Source organism: Globicephala melas, chromosome 6 (assembly GCF_963455315.2).
Source record: "Globicephala melas chromosome 6, mGloMel1.2, whole genome shotgun sequence".
NCBI classification, from domain to species: domain Eukaryota; kingdom Metazoa; phylum Chordata; class Mammalia; order Artiodactyla; family Delphinidae; genus Globicephala; species Globicephala melas.
In genome coordinates this window covers 84,302,872-84,318,322 of record NC_083319.1, presented here as the reverse complement: position 1 = coordinate 84,318,322, position 15,451 = coordinate 84,302,872, and the positions used below count along the sequence as shown (strand labels likewise).

General features: G+C 37.9%; 1 protein-coding gene across 9 annotated transcripts in view; it reads left to right on the top strand.

The window, feature by feature from the left end:
- TUT7 (terminal uridylyl transferase 7) overlaps positions 1 to 15,451 on the top strand; it is a 78,768-nt gene that overhangs the window by 47,030 nt on the left and 16,287 nt on the right. For 5 of the 9 annotated variants that reach the window (XM_070045766.1, XM_070045767.1, XM_030832849.3 and 2 more), the window contains 6 exons: positions 3,018 to 3,065; positions 3,152 to 3,243; positions 4,580 to 4,695; positions 5,828 to 6,153; positions 8,325 to 8,401; positions 8,767 to 8,830. In XM_070045766.1, coding sequence (XP_069901867.1) covers positions 3,018 to 3,065; positions 3,152 to 3,243; positions 4,580 to 4,695; positions 5,828 to 6,153; positions 8,325 to 8,401; positions 8,767 to 8,830 — 723 coding nt within the window. The other 4 variants (XM_070045771.1, XM_070045770.1, XM_070045768.1 and 1 more) reach the window with 3 other exon arrangements.

The following is a 15,451-nucleotide window of genomic DNA, read 5'->3' as shown; positions in this document are numbered from 1 at the left end:
ATATATTCACCAAATTATTTTCAGTGGTTGCTCAGTACTGGTTTTTTTTTATTGTTGTGTACTTGTTTTACAATATTATATTAGCTTCCTGTGTATAAAATAGTGATTCGATATTTTTATAGATTATTCTCCATTTAAAGTTATTATAAAATATTGGCTATATTCCCTGTGCTGTACAGTATATTCTTGTTGCTTATCTATTTGATATATAGTAGTTTGTGTCTCTTAATCCCATACCCCTATCTCGCCCCTCCCCATTTCCCTTTCCCTACTGGTAACCACTAGTTTGTTCTCTATATCTGTGAGTCTGTTTCTGTTTCATTACATTCATTTGTTTGTTTTATTTTTTAGATTCCACATATGATAAATGTGGAATTCCACACATTCCACAAATGATAAATTTGTGGGATTTTTAATTTTAAAGACAAAATGGAGTTTAAATGTTTAAAAATGAATTGAGAAATGGCTTAAATATTTTGTTGATTTGGGTCTTTTTAAATTTATTTTTAATATAATCATATCACCTAAATAATGTATTACTTTAGGTTATGCTTTTATCATTACTTCTGCTTATTGAAAGTATTAAAATACTGTGAACATTTGTAAAATTAAATTCAGATGACAATGAGTTATAGATACAGTTTTAACTTTTTGGTATCTGATATGTCAAAAACATAGAACTTTGTCTTAAACCTTTCCGCTATCAGAGTGGGTTCTTATGGTCTGCCAATTATTAATATTTTTTTCTTAATTTTTTGAAGCCTCATTATCTTTTGCTTTTAACTTTACATTATTTACAAACGAGCCATTAGTAATAGGCTATATTAGACGGAAGACTTTTAACTAGTTATTCTAGAACTGAGAAATTTCAGTGGTGGTAGTTTGTAGTGTCTGTATGATAGCTAATATCGTAGTATCTCTGCTACACCAAGCAAACAACCAAAAATACTTCCACATAGCACACACATAAAAATCACCAGAAGAAAGCATGACCAAACCTACTAGAAAGGTAACCTTCTCATAGCAGTTATTAGTACAGGGTTATACTGAGTAAAGGGTCCTATACGCCAGTAAACTCTTAGTGGGTCTAAATCCCAAATGGTATACCCCAGTTATTATACATTAGAAGCATGACAGACAACCAGAAGGAATGCCTCTTTTTACTTCGTTACTCTTTTTTTTTCTTTTTTTTTTGCGGTACGCGGGCCTCTCACTGTTGTGGCCTCTCCCGTTGCGGAGCACAGGCTCCGGACGCGCAGGCTCAGCGGCCATGGCTCACGGGCCCAGCCGCTCCGTGGCATGTGGGATCCTCCCTGACCGGGGCACAAACCCGTATCCCCTGCATCGGCAGGCGGACTCTCAACCACTGTGCCACCAGGGAAGCCCCCTTTACTCCTTTTGTATGTACCATATACATCCTCCATTTTCTTAATGAGATGATCCCCAAAAAAGGTTTTGGGTTTATTTTTTCCTTTGCTTTCTTGAATATGTTTCTGGACATTTATTGGAAATAATTAAATATCTATACATAATGTTTAAATTGTGAATTATTCTGTATATTTTTATTTTAAATCCAATATAAAATAGTATTTTGACTTAGAAATAGTGCTTTACCTGAATTTATTTCATGAACCAGTTTATTCAGATCTCACATACATCTTTGACATCAGCATTTTTTTCATCATTTCTACCACTTTTTGGATCATCTAACAAATAATATTTCAGATACATCATGTTTATATACCTATCTAAGATATTTGAGATGCAGACATTTCAGATCATGTGGGAGGGACTTCCCTGGTGGCGCAGTGGTTAAGAATCCACCTGCCAATGCAGGGGACACGGTTTTGAGCCCTGGTCAGGGAAGATCCCACATGCCGCGGAACAACTAAGCCCATGCGCCACAGCTACTGAAGCCCACACACCTAGAGCCCATGCTCCGCAACAAAGAGAAGCCACCGCAAAGAGAAGTCCGTGCACTGAAACGAAGAGTAGCCTCCGCTCGCCACAACTAGAGAAAGTCTGCGCACAGCAACAAAGACCCAACACAGCCAATAAATAAATAAATAAATGAATAAATAAAATTCTAACACAAGCCATTTGATTAAAAAAAAAGATCATACAGGAGTCTTTTTTTTGGCTGCATTGGGTCTTCGTTGCGCATGCAGGCTTTAATTGTGGCGAGCGGGGGCTACTCTTCGTTGAGGTGTACGGGCTTTTCATTGCAGTGGCTTCTCTTATTGCGGAGAATAGGCTATAGGCACGTGGGCTTCAGTAGTTGTGGCTCTCGGGCTGTAGAGCACAGGCTTAGTAGTTGTGGTACACGGGCTTAGTTGCTCCTCAGCATGTGGGATCTTCCCGGACCAGGGATTGAACCCGTGTCCCCTGCATTGGCAGGCAGATTCCTAACCACTGCACCACCAGGGAAGTCCCAGGAGTCTTTATATAAAGCTTTTACTGGAAATGGAGATCCAGATAGCCATTGGTATGCTACTGGGACAGGTGTGTGTGTCTGTGTGTGTTTTCATTTATCTTATGTTTTATGAGCTTCATGATAAATTATTTTCTAAAATGATGTTTTAAAGGCTGTTAATTAGCAGGAGCATTCAGTACTAAAATGTTTTAAATATATTTGTGACTTCTATATGCCTCTAAAACTAGCATGATTAGGTAATATCAGACTAATACGTCTTCTCCAAACAGTATTTTGTTGTTCAAAATGAAGCACCTTCTCATAATATGAAGGACTCTTTAAGGATTCAAATATAAAGCAATACCCTCTTTTCTGATGGATACTTTTGTGGGAAAACTTGCCTTATATTTAGGAATATATATATATATATTACTTAGTTGTATTATAGACTTAAAACTCATTAAAAAGGCAGTCATTTAATACTTTTATTAATGATAAAGTATGTAACACTTTCTTCTTGTTATATAGACCTCACTTAATGTATGAATACTGGTATTTCCTATTTGATTATCTTTTTATGTTTTCATTAATTTTCTTTACTTAGATCCATTTGATTTGAATCATAATCTTGGAGCTGGATTATCAAGGAAAAGTAAGTTATTACTTCGTTTATAAATATTAATGCCATCTCTTTTACTTTTAATCCCTCCAATTGAGCCTTTACTCTTTTCTCCTTAGTGACAAATTTTATAATGAAAGCATTTATAAATGGGAGAAGAGTATTTGGTATTCCAGTCAAAGGATTTCCAAAGGACTACCCCTCAAAAATGGTAAGTTTTGGAAATACAAAAAACCAATTCTAAAAGCCATTTAAGCACCTAATTTGTATACATTACTTCAATAGTAATCTAAATACTCTGGAAGTTTGGTGAGTCTAGCCAAGATAAAAACCTTTTAATAAACATCCCTGTTTTGAAGCCATTTATCAGGAGAACAGGAAGAGATAGCCGGAAGTGGAGTTTGGGTGGGAAAATTAATAATTTTGTTGCTGCTGCTTTTCGTCGGTAACACACATTGGTGGCACTGCTGTTCCACCAAGCATTCAGCTCCATACCAGCCTCTGCAAACCCAGTTTGCACATATCTAAGGACATCCCCCACCCCCTCATATGACGTCTAGATTTTTCCAGTCTGCTTGCAAAGAGTAATAAATCCCTTAATGGGACAAGAGAGAGTCAGTGCTGCCTGTGCTAAAGATCTGTCTGTTCTCATATAACCTAATAATCAGGTTTTTATGGAACCACACTCATTAAAAACAAAACAAAACTGCATTATAAAAATTCATGTCAGTGAGAGAAAATGGGAAGGGGTTAGGAACTAGAGAGTTTTATGTTAAAAACAAAGGGGTTTTTTTCCTGCATTAATTTTCTTAATAAAGACTTTTTAAATGAACCTTAAGTTATTGGGTGTATAAGCATGTTCAGCATTTGATTACATCTCTACATCTATTTTTTGCTAGATACTGCTGTGGTGGTCTTCTACACCAGTGCTTTTGAAACTTGTTCAAACAAATCACCTGGGGATTTTGTTAAAATGTAGGTTCTGATTCAGGAGGTCTGGAGTGGGGCCCAAGACTGTATGTCCTGCAAGCTCCCAGGTGATGCCACTTCTGCTGGTACCCACCTTAATTTTGGTGGCAAAGAGGCTAGAGTCCAGACCATTGTCTTTCCTTTCCTCTGATATTTTCCTTCAGAAGCCACAACAAAGCAACAGCACGTAGCTTCTTTCTTTTTAGGTTTTAGCCTTTTCATTTTATGAGAAAATGAAGTCTTTGTACCTGGCCTCAGCTTCTCCCAAGTCCTAGGAAGCTGACTCACAGGGATGTGTAATGCTTTTGTTCAGAAGTGTGGAAGGGAACAAGCTACCTTTATGGTTAAACAGTGTCCTGCATGACGAATAGTAATAAACAAAAATGAATTTAGGTAAGCCTATCCTGAATTAGACCTCTTAATGGTTTTGATTTTGGAATTAAGCAATATAATAATAACTATTAAAATTAATATATCGATGTTGGTATGTCAGTGAGATTCCTGATTGATATTGGTTAGTTTTTGTGTTTGGATCTCATATTAATAGTTCAGATTTTTATGTATTTATATTCTGCTAGGAGTACTTTTTTGATCCAGATGTGCTAACTGAAGGCGAGCTGGCCCCAAATGATAGATGTTGCCGAATTTGTGGGAAAATTGGACACTTCATGAAGGACTGTCCTATGAGGAGAAGGTAAGCAGATATTCAAAAGGGGTGGTTTTGTTTTTGTTTTCTTGCTGTACCAGTTTTTAAATGAGGTTCTCTTGTAACAAAATAAACTTGTATTAAATCCAGCAGTTCTCAGATAAATTTGAGCTTTTTTTTACCATGAAAATGAAGTGATTTAAAACATGGCTTTAAGTGCAGATGACTAGGATTAACTAGGGTGTACAGGAGACAGTCTTCCAGGCCCCGTCACCTTTCCTAATTTGGGGCACAGCCCTAATCATCACTTGATCATTTGGTTATCACACTCTCCAACAGGGATATAAGAACAAAAGAGGAAACTGAAATTCTTCCCTTTTACAGCAGTGAGGAGTTCAGAATCATTTCAGTCAATGAAAAGTAAAATGGGTTTTTTTTTTTTTTAGGATCTCAATTACACTTCTGTGTACAATAACTGGGGTGTACTTAATAATTGCTATGGTGACCTACTCAGTTTGGGCCCCATGCTTTCTTATGATAATGATTGCAGGAGGGCAGAGCGGGTTAGGTTAGGTTAGGTTGCTTGCTTGGGACACATTCTTATTTTGGGGTGGTGGTGGTATTTTTAACTGGACGATAATATTCTCATTTAAAAACTTGCCACTTAGAATAAGTCACCATCTGGAATTCAAGGCTCTTATTTAGTACTTTATTTTTATTCAGATAATAGTCACTGATCATGTAGGTCAAGGAAGAAATAATTTTGACAGTTTAAGAACATAAATCTCCTTATAACCATTGTTTCCTTGTGAACCTAAAGTTTCATGTCTCAAGTTTCCAGTGCTGGTAAAGAATGCTCATGGGCCAGAAAGGTTTAAGAAATCACTCCAAGGATAATTTGAGTATCATTGCATCAGTATCAGAGTAGGTATTATATTAAGGAGTTCCACTAGTTGCAAAAACTGGTTTTGCAGCACTAGAGTACTTGTGAAAATGAAAAAAACTACACCCTTAAGCCCTGAGGTTGCTTCTTAATAGAGAAGATGAACTTAAATTGTTAAATTCTTGTTTTTCCCTCTGATGCCGCCTATATCTGGTTGTCTCCTAAACCTGAAGTGGTCTTAGGAATTTATTTAGGTTTTTGTTCAGATTTTTCCTACTAATATTATATCTTCTACAGAGTGAGGCGACGGCGAGATCAGGAAGATACACTGAACCAAAGATACCCCGAGAACAAAGAGAAAAGAAGCAAAGAAGACAAAGAAATTCAAAACAAGTACACAGAGAGGGAGGTATCAACAAAAGAAGATAAGCCCATGCAGTGCACACTTCAGAAAGCCAAGCCAGTGAGAGCAGCTGTTGACCTGGGGAGAGAGAAAATTCTCAGGCCACCAGTGGAAAAATGGAAGAGACAAGACGACAAAGACTTAAGAGAAAAACGTTGTTTTATTTGTGGAAGAGAAGGGCATATTAAAAAGGAATGCCCACAGTTTAAAGGCTCTTCAGGTATGCACACCCATCACACCTTGATGTTCGCACTCACATCTCAAGGGAAATCTCTTTTTTAGAGTTCTTAACTATTTTATTTATATTTATTTCTTTAACAGATCTATTTACTGGAAAAGATTTTGTTTTTAAGAAGGTGAACCCACCTCTCCTGCCTTTACTTCTGATCCTCTCTATGTCTTGAACACTTATTGCTGGTTTTTTGAGAGGCTTATCAGAGTCATTTGGTTGACTTTTCTGATAAGATTATCAGTGAATCGAAGACCTGGTAATCCCCAGTACCTAAAAAATGTAACCTAAGTGACCAGAAAACAAGCTACCACTTGAGCTTTGCTACTCAGTGTGTGCACTTTTGAAATGGAAGCGCTGCAGGGCCATGGGGGAGTGATCTCAGGACACCATACAGTTCGTGCAGGAGCCGCTTGTATTGTTGTTTAAATACATGTGCGCACAGGCCTAGAAAGGGGACTAGAAGTAGAAGGGTTACACAGTTAGTGGTGCCTCTACCTGCAGCGGATTGTCTTTGCATTTCATCATTTTAATAATTTTCTGCAGTGAGCATGATTATTCTTATGATGAGGAAAAATATATTGATACTATCAGTCCATAGTTGAAAATCATCCACAGATCTTGCCCCTTTGAGTTGTCAGATCTTAATCCACTTTTTCTATTAAATGGGTGAAGTGTCCGTTATGGGCATCTTTTTAACAGACTGTTAAGAGTAAGCGTTCTTTGTGTGTGGGGGGATAAGTTATGGTTTACAAAGCAGTTTATATGCTCTCACTTTCTTTTCTCAGAACAAACCTGTGAAAGTGGATGAAATTTGATTAGCATGGAAATGAAACCCTGAGAAATAATGTTTTTGATTAAAGTGGTAACCCTGTTCTTGTCCTCGATTGTAAATGATGTTTATGTGCAGCATAAAAAATGTCAGCACTGACAATTTCCTTAAAATACTCACTCTAGTCCTTGTTGTTCCTGGAACACTAATACCTCTCTTCCATTCTATGATATCATTGATATCAGCAATATAGTATCTCTTTTTCTTAAGGTAGAAACTTTTTAGATCAGCTATCCTTATTTTTTTTAAATGAGCTTTATATGAAAAGAAATATATTTTTAAATTGTTTTCATTATTGATTTTAAAATAGGACTTAAATGTTTATGAAAGTTACAGCTTCAGCTTGTCCTACTTCTAAGGAATTCAAATTCAAACTTTTTTGCCCTAACAAGGGATGTATACCAGAATAAAATGATCTTCTTTTATAATTATAAGAGGTAAAATGTTTAAAAGAAATTAAAAGCAATAGCTAACATTCATTGAGCACTTATGATGGATAATTTCATCTCATTTTCACCACAGCCCCATTAAATGTGGTATTATTGATATCTCCAGTTTACAGATGAGGAAACTATAAACGGTATAGATAAGATGTAATATAGTCTCACCAAAATTCCTTTTGTAGGCTACCCTTCAGAAAACTCAGGTGTTGTGTTTACTCAGAGCAGGAGCATTGCGTTCCTCTTCGGTACAAGAGTGGTGAAGGAATGCCCCTGTCCTCCCGCAGCTTGGATGATCTCTTCTTTCTAGCTAGTAGCAAGTTTTAAGTTGCCTGCTAGTGAATCTCTCAAAATAGAGCAGGGAATTCCCTGGCCGTCCAGTGGTTAGGACTCGGGGCACTTTCACTGCTGTGGGCCAGTCTGTGGTCGGGGAACTAAGATCTGGCCAAAATTAAAAAAAAAAAAAAAGTAGTTAGAGTGGTGATTCTGGCTGCCTAGGGGGCAGTAGCAAATCAAAGAGAGATGGGATATCCTGGGGCAGGGATGGGGTATTATCAAAGCTACGGAAAGCACTAGAATCTTGGTTTCTTCAGACTGCAGTGTTTTCACATTAAATCAAGTAGTCATAATATAAAAGTAAAATAAAAAGGGGAGGAGTGGGGCTAGAGTATGGTGAATTTCCTCCAAGAGCAATTAAAAATAATCAGCTTCTTTCTGTCTAAAAATTATGTTGCTCCCTCTCATTTCTTCCAATATGTTATTATTTTGTCCACACAGTATACTGAGTAGAGTTTCTGTCATATCAACAGAAAATCATTCTATGAAAGTTTGAAACAGGGCTACTACTTTGGATTTAAAGTAGGAACAAAAAGTGCTGATTTCTTTCTCAGGTCTGTCTAAATCTGATTGTGTATTTGGATCCCCTTCTTCACCTAGCCCTTTGAGACCAACTGGCACATTTGTTCAGGTAAACCTAGCTCAGGCCTGAGCAGGAAACCCTCCCATCCTCTGTCTCTCCTGCAAACACTTACTGAGTGCTAGCAGCTCTGTGCCAGGTGCTCGGAGGTGCTGGGCTGCCCCAGGCCCTCCCTGTCTCCATCCTCGTGGCTCCTCTGCTCTGCCCGAGGCACAGGTTGTGATGAGCTTGCTGTGCACCAGCTCACCGGGTGTGCTTTAAGGGGTCCTGCAGATGTGTCTTGCTTGTTGATTAACTTGCAAAGTTCTGCCACCCACATGCCTAATTTCAGCTCTCCTTGGATTTAGTTACAGTTTTCAGGCTGTTTCGGATGCTGTTCCTTTCGACTTTGTAAACCAGTCTATTTCGTTTTTTAGGCAGTGCTTTTACATGAAGACCAAAAGAAACAAAAAACATCTATATTTTTGAGTCCCCAGTCAGGTATGTGGGTTTGAAAAAAAAAAAAATGTGTGTTATTTTATTTACTGCATAGTGTACCACATGCCTTTTGAGGCACTTCCTTTGAATAAGTGGTTTTAACAGGGATTGGACATCAGAATCACTTGGGGAACTTTTAAAAATACAGCTACCCTGACCCCACCTTCATTTCTTTTTTTTTTCCTTTTTGTGGTACGTGGGCCTCTCACTGTTATGGCCTCTCCCGTTGCGGAGTACAGGCTCCAGACGCGCAGGCTCAGCAGCCATGGCTCACGGGCCCAGCCGCTCCGCGGCATGTGGGATCCTCCCGGACCAGGGCACGAACCCGTGTCCCCTGCATCGGCAGGCGGACTCTCAACCACTGCGCCACCAGGGAAGCCCAACCTTCATTTCTTAAATCAGATGCTTCAGGGGCTAGGCTTAGGCCTGTGTATTTTTTAAATGTTCTAGGTGATTCTTATACCATCCTTGAGTAGGAACCATAGTCTAGTTATTTGTTCCTCTTCTATACTTTTTGTTTCTGCTTTGAAATTGCCACTGTCTTGTCAGCAGTGTATTCTCATGGAGATTATTTACCATGCACCAAAGTAAGGAAAGAAAGTAATCATTGACCTGAACACTCTCTCTCTCAGCTGCGTCATTTATTCATTCCTTCAACAAATATTTATTAAGCCACACCTCCCACCCACCCGCCCCCTCTAAGTTCAGGGTGTGGGCCTAAACACTGAAGATACAGCAGTGAATCAGCAAAGCCCCTTCTCTCATTTACTCTGCATTCTTGTCAGAAGAGAGACAAATATTTCACGTGGGACAGATGCTAAGAAATATAAAGCAGGAAAAGGGAAAGAGAATGTTGGGAGGGAGGAGGCCTCTCTGATAGAGTAACATTTAAGCAGAGAATCAAGTGAAAGAAAGAGGCAAGCCAAGAGGAAATTGGAGTTAGACTCTCACAACAGAGCTGAGAACAGTTTTGTCCTGAGTGGGTGACACTAAGTGGGATGAGGGTGAGGAGGGTTGGTTGGAGGGGAGGTCAAGGGTATACAAGTGTGGGTCATGCAGCTCCTTCAGCAATGGTAGGGATGGGATTTTTATCTCTGCATGAGATGGGCAACTGTTGGAAGGTTTTGAGCAAAGGAGTGGTATTATCTGAATTGTTTTAAAAGGTTCATTATGCCGTGAGGAGGCAAGGGTGAAAATTCAAACCAACAGGGAGGCTCCTGCTACAGTTTAGGGGAGCGTGGAGGACGGCTTAGATGTAGGTAGAAGGGGTGGAGGAAGTGAGGACTGCTAATGTTCTGGAGACTTTAAAGGTAGCGCCAACATGATCTGTTGATGGGTTAGATGATAAAGCATGACAGAAAATCATGAGATTTTGAGAATCAGAGCAGACATTGTGATTTTTGCTCTGAGCAGCTAGAAGAATGGAGTTTGAATTTCCTGTGCCGGGGAACCGTCAGGGAGAACAGATTATGGGGAGAAATAGAGTTCGGTTTTAGACGTGTAAGTTTTAAGAGACCTGCTAGATATTGGGTAGAGATGTTGAGTAGCCAAGTAGATATAGGAGCCTGGCATTTAGAGCAAAATCCAGGCTGCAGATACAAATTTGAGCATGCTCAATGTATAATAGATGGTAGTTATGTCCTGGGTCTGACTGCGATCACTTAGAAAAGAGAAAAAGCATGTAGAGGCTCAGGCAAAATAAACCAAGGAGACACAGGAAAAATGGTTCATGGGGAAGGAGAAGCAGCAAGTTGGGTCCCGGAGTCCAAATGGAGAAAGTGCCTCAAAGAGGGAGAATTGACTTCATGCAAATTGCTGCTCATAGGTCTGTGCACCGAAGACTGAGAATTCAGCATTTTATTTGGCAACACAGAAGTCACTCACTGTGACTTTGAAAAGAGCCATTTCTTTGGAGTGGAGGGCAGAAAAACCTGATTGTAGAGAGTTGTGGTGAGAAGTGCTAGAAGAACTGTAGGCTGCTTAACTTCAGCTGTGGGTTAGTGCCAGGTGGGGTTAGTGCCCCATCCCCACCCAGGCCCCAGGCCTAAGGAAAGATGCTAAAAGGGAGGGGGAAATGGGAGGCTGTGAAGGCCTTCTCTTTCTCTTTCTTTCTCTCTAATCTTCAATAAAGTAGAGTTAAAGGAGGAACATTCTATAAGCAAATAGAGCATGTGTACTCTTTTTAACTTGATTGTATAGTTGATGAGAAAAGTTAAGTTTTTGAAATTTTAAAGCTTCATTGATATAACCTGACATTTTTATATATAATGTAAAACAAGCCACATATTTTATGCTCAGCTTTTACATATTGTGTCTTATTGCTAATGTGCAAAGAATGTTTGCTTTTAGATTGGAGAGGTGCCTGTGTTAGTTTACAGAGTGTGAAGAGGCTAATCTGTATCTACCATCAGGTGTCGGTTTCTGAGAGATAGCGCTCTCAGAGCCTCAGCAGCCTCCAGAGTCCCACCGTAGAGAGAACTCTTCCCAGCTTTCACCAAACCAGGCTGAAATAAGCCAGGGCACAGTGATCTCACCCTGGGAAAGCTGAGAGCTCCAGGCAAAGAGTATTTGGTTGTTTCTACTTTGAATGTTAACAAGAGAAAAATTAATTGAATTATTAAATTATTTAAGTACTTCCGTTTCTGTCAGTACCACGATGATTTATCTCCAGTATATAAAATGATCTACATAGAAGTAGGCATTTATTTTTATGATATGCTAATTTTACAGTTGGGTTTTTTTTTTAATGATTGGAAAAAACATTTGAAATGGCATCAAATCTCTTTACAATCAAAATTTAAAAGGCCTGAGTATTGAGGTTGGTGTGCACAGTGAGGTAGAACAACTCAAAGAGAAACAAATCTTCAGAGAATTGCCACCCTTACCCAATAGGGGAATATGGTGTCCATGAAAGGTAAAGACATAGGAGACTCTGTAAGAACAGGCGAGAGCAGCTCTTTCCTGGGAAGGTCTTGTAATTGCTGTCAGTGGAATGCATGGACTTAAAAATAAGAAAAGTTCTACGGGAAAACACTCAAAATGAAATTGTGTGAAAAGAGAATGGGGCCTATCGTGAGAGGATTTGATTGACAATGGCAGCAGCCATGAAAGATGGATGAGATTGACAGGCTGCCTCTGAAAGCTACTTCAACAGATGAAAGTGTTTGGGAAACAGACTCCACTGCAGTTTGTGGGATTGTTTCCCGTAGATCCTCTGAGAGTTTGAGGATCACAAGGTTACCAGATGTAAGCAAGGCAAAAGAGCGTTGTTTTTACAAGCTTCAGCCTTGAACAGGCATTTCCAGAACATTTTACATAAGAAAATACTGATCCTTGCTTAGTTGAGATATTTGTTTTGCCAAGGATAAGGTGTTTCTGAATATCGGCTTTGCCATCAGATCGCATGGTGTGATTTCTAGCTTTGTGATCTTATCCTCCACTTCCTTCAGTTTCCTCATCTGTTACAAGGGGATAATAGCACTACTATCACTTGACTAGTATGGCTGTTGAGAAACCCTCATAAAAGCACTTAGAACAGTAGCTGCATGCAGCGAGGGCGGAGGTTGACAGGGGGTGCTGATGGGGTTGATATTCCCGCAGGGCATCTGTCGGCATTGCTTCTGCTAAAGGCTTTACACATCTTGAGAGTAAAACTTTATAATTGTATAATTTTTTAAGTGGGGGAGAAATACAGATATTAGACATATGCCTAGAAATGGCATTACCAATTGACAGTAAGTTAGGATTTCAATAAATTTTCTTCTGAGTAAAAGACTTACATATTTATAAATCTTTTGAATAACTGTAAAACTTTATTTTTTTCCTGTAGTAAGTTTATTACAATAAATAGGTTTACTTTATACCAGAAAAGAAAACATAGGTGGTTAAAATTTATCCTTTCCAATAAATTAAACTTCAAGTTTAATTTATTGACAACTGTTAATACTGTCAAATTTACCCATGGTAAATTTATACAAGTTATCTATGTTGTTATAGATGTGAAATATGTCTCAACTGTAAGTAGTATTAAGTTTCCAAAAAGCTCTTCCTTTTCACAGGCTTATTTATCTGTGATGCACGGGTAGTTTCCTAACAAGAGCCTGCTGGTGTGGACAGCCCCTGCTCTCACACATCAGTTATATTGACCTTAGAAGAAATTAGCTGCTCTGAGCTCCAGATGTCACATTTATAAAATTGGCAGTAGCACCATCTGTGTCATCGGGTGCTGAGAAGATTAAAGCACCCATTCAGTAGTAAGCACTCAACCAAGTTCTCTTTTCCTCTCCTGATACCTCCCTCCATTCCTTTCCACTAAGCTACGTATAGTTCTTAACTCTCAAATGTGATAGTAGTAGATAGAAAATTCCATGAATTTCCTTGATCTTCATTGTTTCCTCCCTCCTGCACATACACACAGCCAACACAGTGCCTTAGATATTCAGTAAGTTTGGAAGAATAATCAAGAATACGAGTGTTAAAATCAGACTTACTTGAGTCTGAAATCCAGCTCAGTCATTTACTAGCTGCATTACCTCTGTCGAGTTATCGAACCTCTCAGTGCCTCAGTTTCCTTGTCGATAAATTGGGGCTGATATCTCACAGGGCAATTGTAAGGATTAATTTCATATATGTAAAGCCCTTAACACAGCATCTGGCACACATCACTCAATAAATTATTACTACTCTTATTACTGTGGTTAACGCAAAGTCTCCAACCATGCTGTACTTCTCTCTAACTTCTAGGACGAATATATAATGGAAATTTTTAACAAAACAGGAGTATGTGGAGATTGGAGAACCATAGTCATAAACTGTTCAGTATGAGAATCTCAGAAAACTAACATTTTTCTATTTCTTAATCCTCTACCGTTTTTGCAAAGAAAATTACTTTTCCAAAGAAACTACCTCTGTCTCTTCGTTTATTCCATTTTAATCCCAGGATTTGAAATCTTAAAAATTGGAGATACTGTAAGAGATTGGTGGATATCTTTTCTCCTTCATGATGATGTATACTTTTTTCCTTAACCAGAATGTTAAAGCCTACTTATTAAAAACAAAAACACAGTTCTCTTTATGATAGTAAATTTAAAATAATAGAAGCACTTTTTAGAAACCATATGAGGAGATCTTAGTATCAGTGAATATAGATCATTCTTTTTCATACCCTTCTTGATATTCCAGTATATGAATATACATTATTTATTTAACCATTCCTTATTAATGAGCTAGCTCTTTTCAGACATTTGTTATGTCAGTGTCTTCAAAACTTTTTTGCTCGCATACTCTCCCCCAAAATGTTGAACCACCAATATATCTCCTTGTATGTGTTTAAGTTTATATCTCCATTTTTCATCATAATTGCAAAGCATGTAATTTCTGGAGGTTTTTTGTAAATATTGGCATTTTAAAAACAAAACTTTTAAATCAAGCTTAAATGTATCAAATGAAATGTAAATATTATTGCAGAAATTTTACATCTTTTTTTTTTCCGCCTTGAATTCTTTTGTTTCACTTCCATGGAATTTTATCTTAAGATGGTACCTTTTAATCATATATATTTCAAGCATTTTATTGACCAGCCTATCATACTTATCTGCAACAGAAGTGTTTATATAGATTGAATTTTTTAATATAAATTGAATTTTTAAGCTTTTTATTAAATCTCAAAGTGTAAACATTTCTTCTAAATTATTTTTATAGTTATAAGAATAATATAATTAGCCAAAACAAATGTTACAAATTTTGATTAAAAATTGCTTTTTATGTTTACTTACTGAAAATGACTGTCCTTTATTTAGATGGGATTTTTTTCCCCATGCATTCATTCAACTTTGGATCAGTACTACTTACTGCAGGACTGAAACAGTGAATCATTTCTGTTCCTAATCTTTTTGTTTTTATACTTGGTAAACATTGAGAAAACTCATTAGTCTTTATGATAGCAAATTAAAAGTAATAAGAAATACCTTTAGGAGTCTGGGAAGGGAAGATGTATTACAACAGTGCCACTCAGTTATTTTCATTCCTTTTTAATTAACTGACCAAAAATCACATAATAACGCATCATCAGAAATTATTTTGATGGTCATCAGCTATCAGTGTAATTTTGTGAAAGCTAAAAATTTGGGTTTTTATTAGAGGCATTCACATTTTATCACAGATACCAGCATTCTGTGTGCCTCCCTGCCTCCCAAAGTTTTTTTTTCACCCTGGGGCAATGTACCACATTAAGAGGTGGATGGTTAGAAGGTATGCCTCTCTGTCTTGTGAAAGGGGAAAGAAAAAGTGGTGTGATTGCTGAGAACCAGCCCAAAGCCTGGGCCACAAAGGCATTCTCAGAAAGAACTCAGAAATTGAAGCACTGTGGTCAGCTCTCTGATTGCCCAACGAATACGTTAAGCACTTGTCCTGTTAAGCTATTCAGGAATACAAGTACCCAAGGTTGAAGACCACTGTTTAAACATTATAATGTATATTTGCATGTTTGTCTAGTTATTTCCTCAGGATAAATACCCATTTAGGAGGATAATAGGTTTAAAGGTATGCATGTTTCGACAGAGATACAATTAATGCCGTGTTGTGATTGTTGACAATCTCAGAGAGTCATTCACAAACTTTCCATAC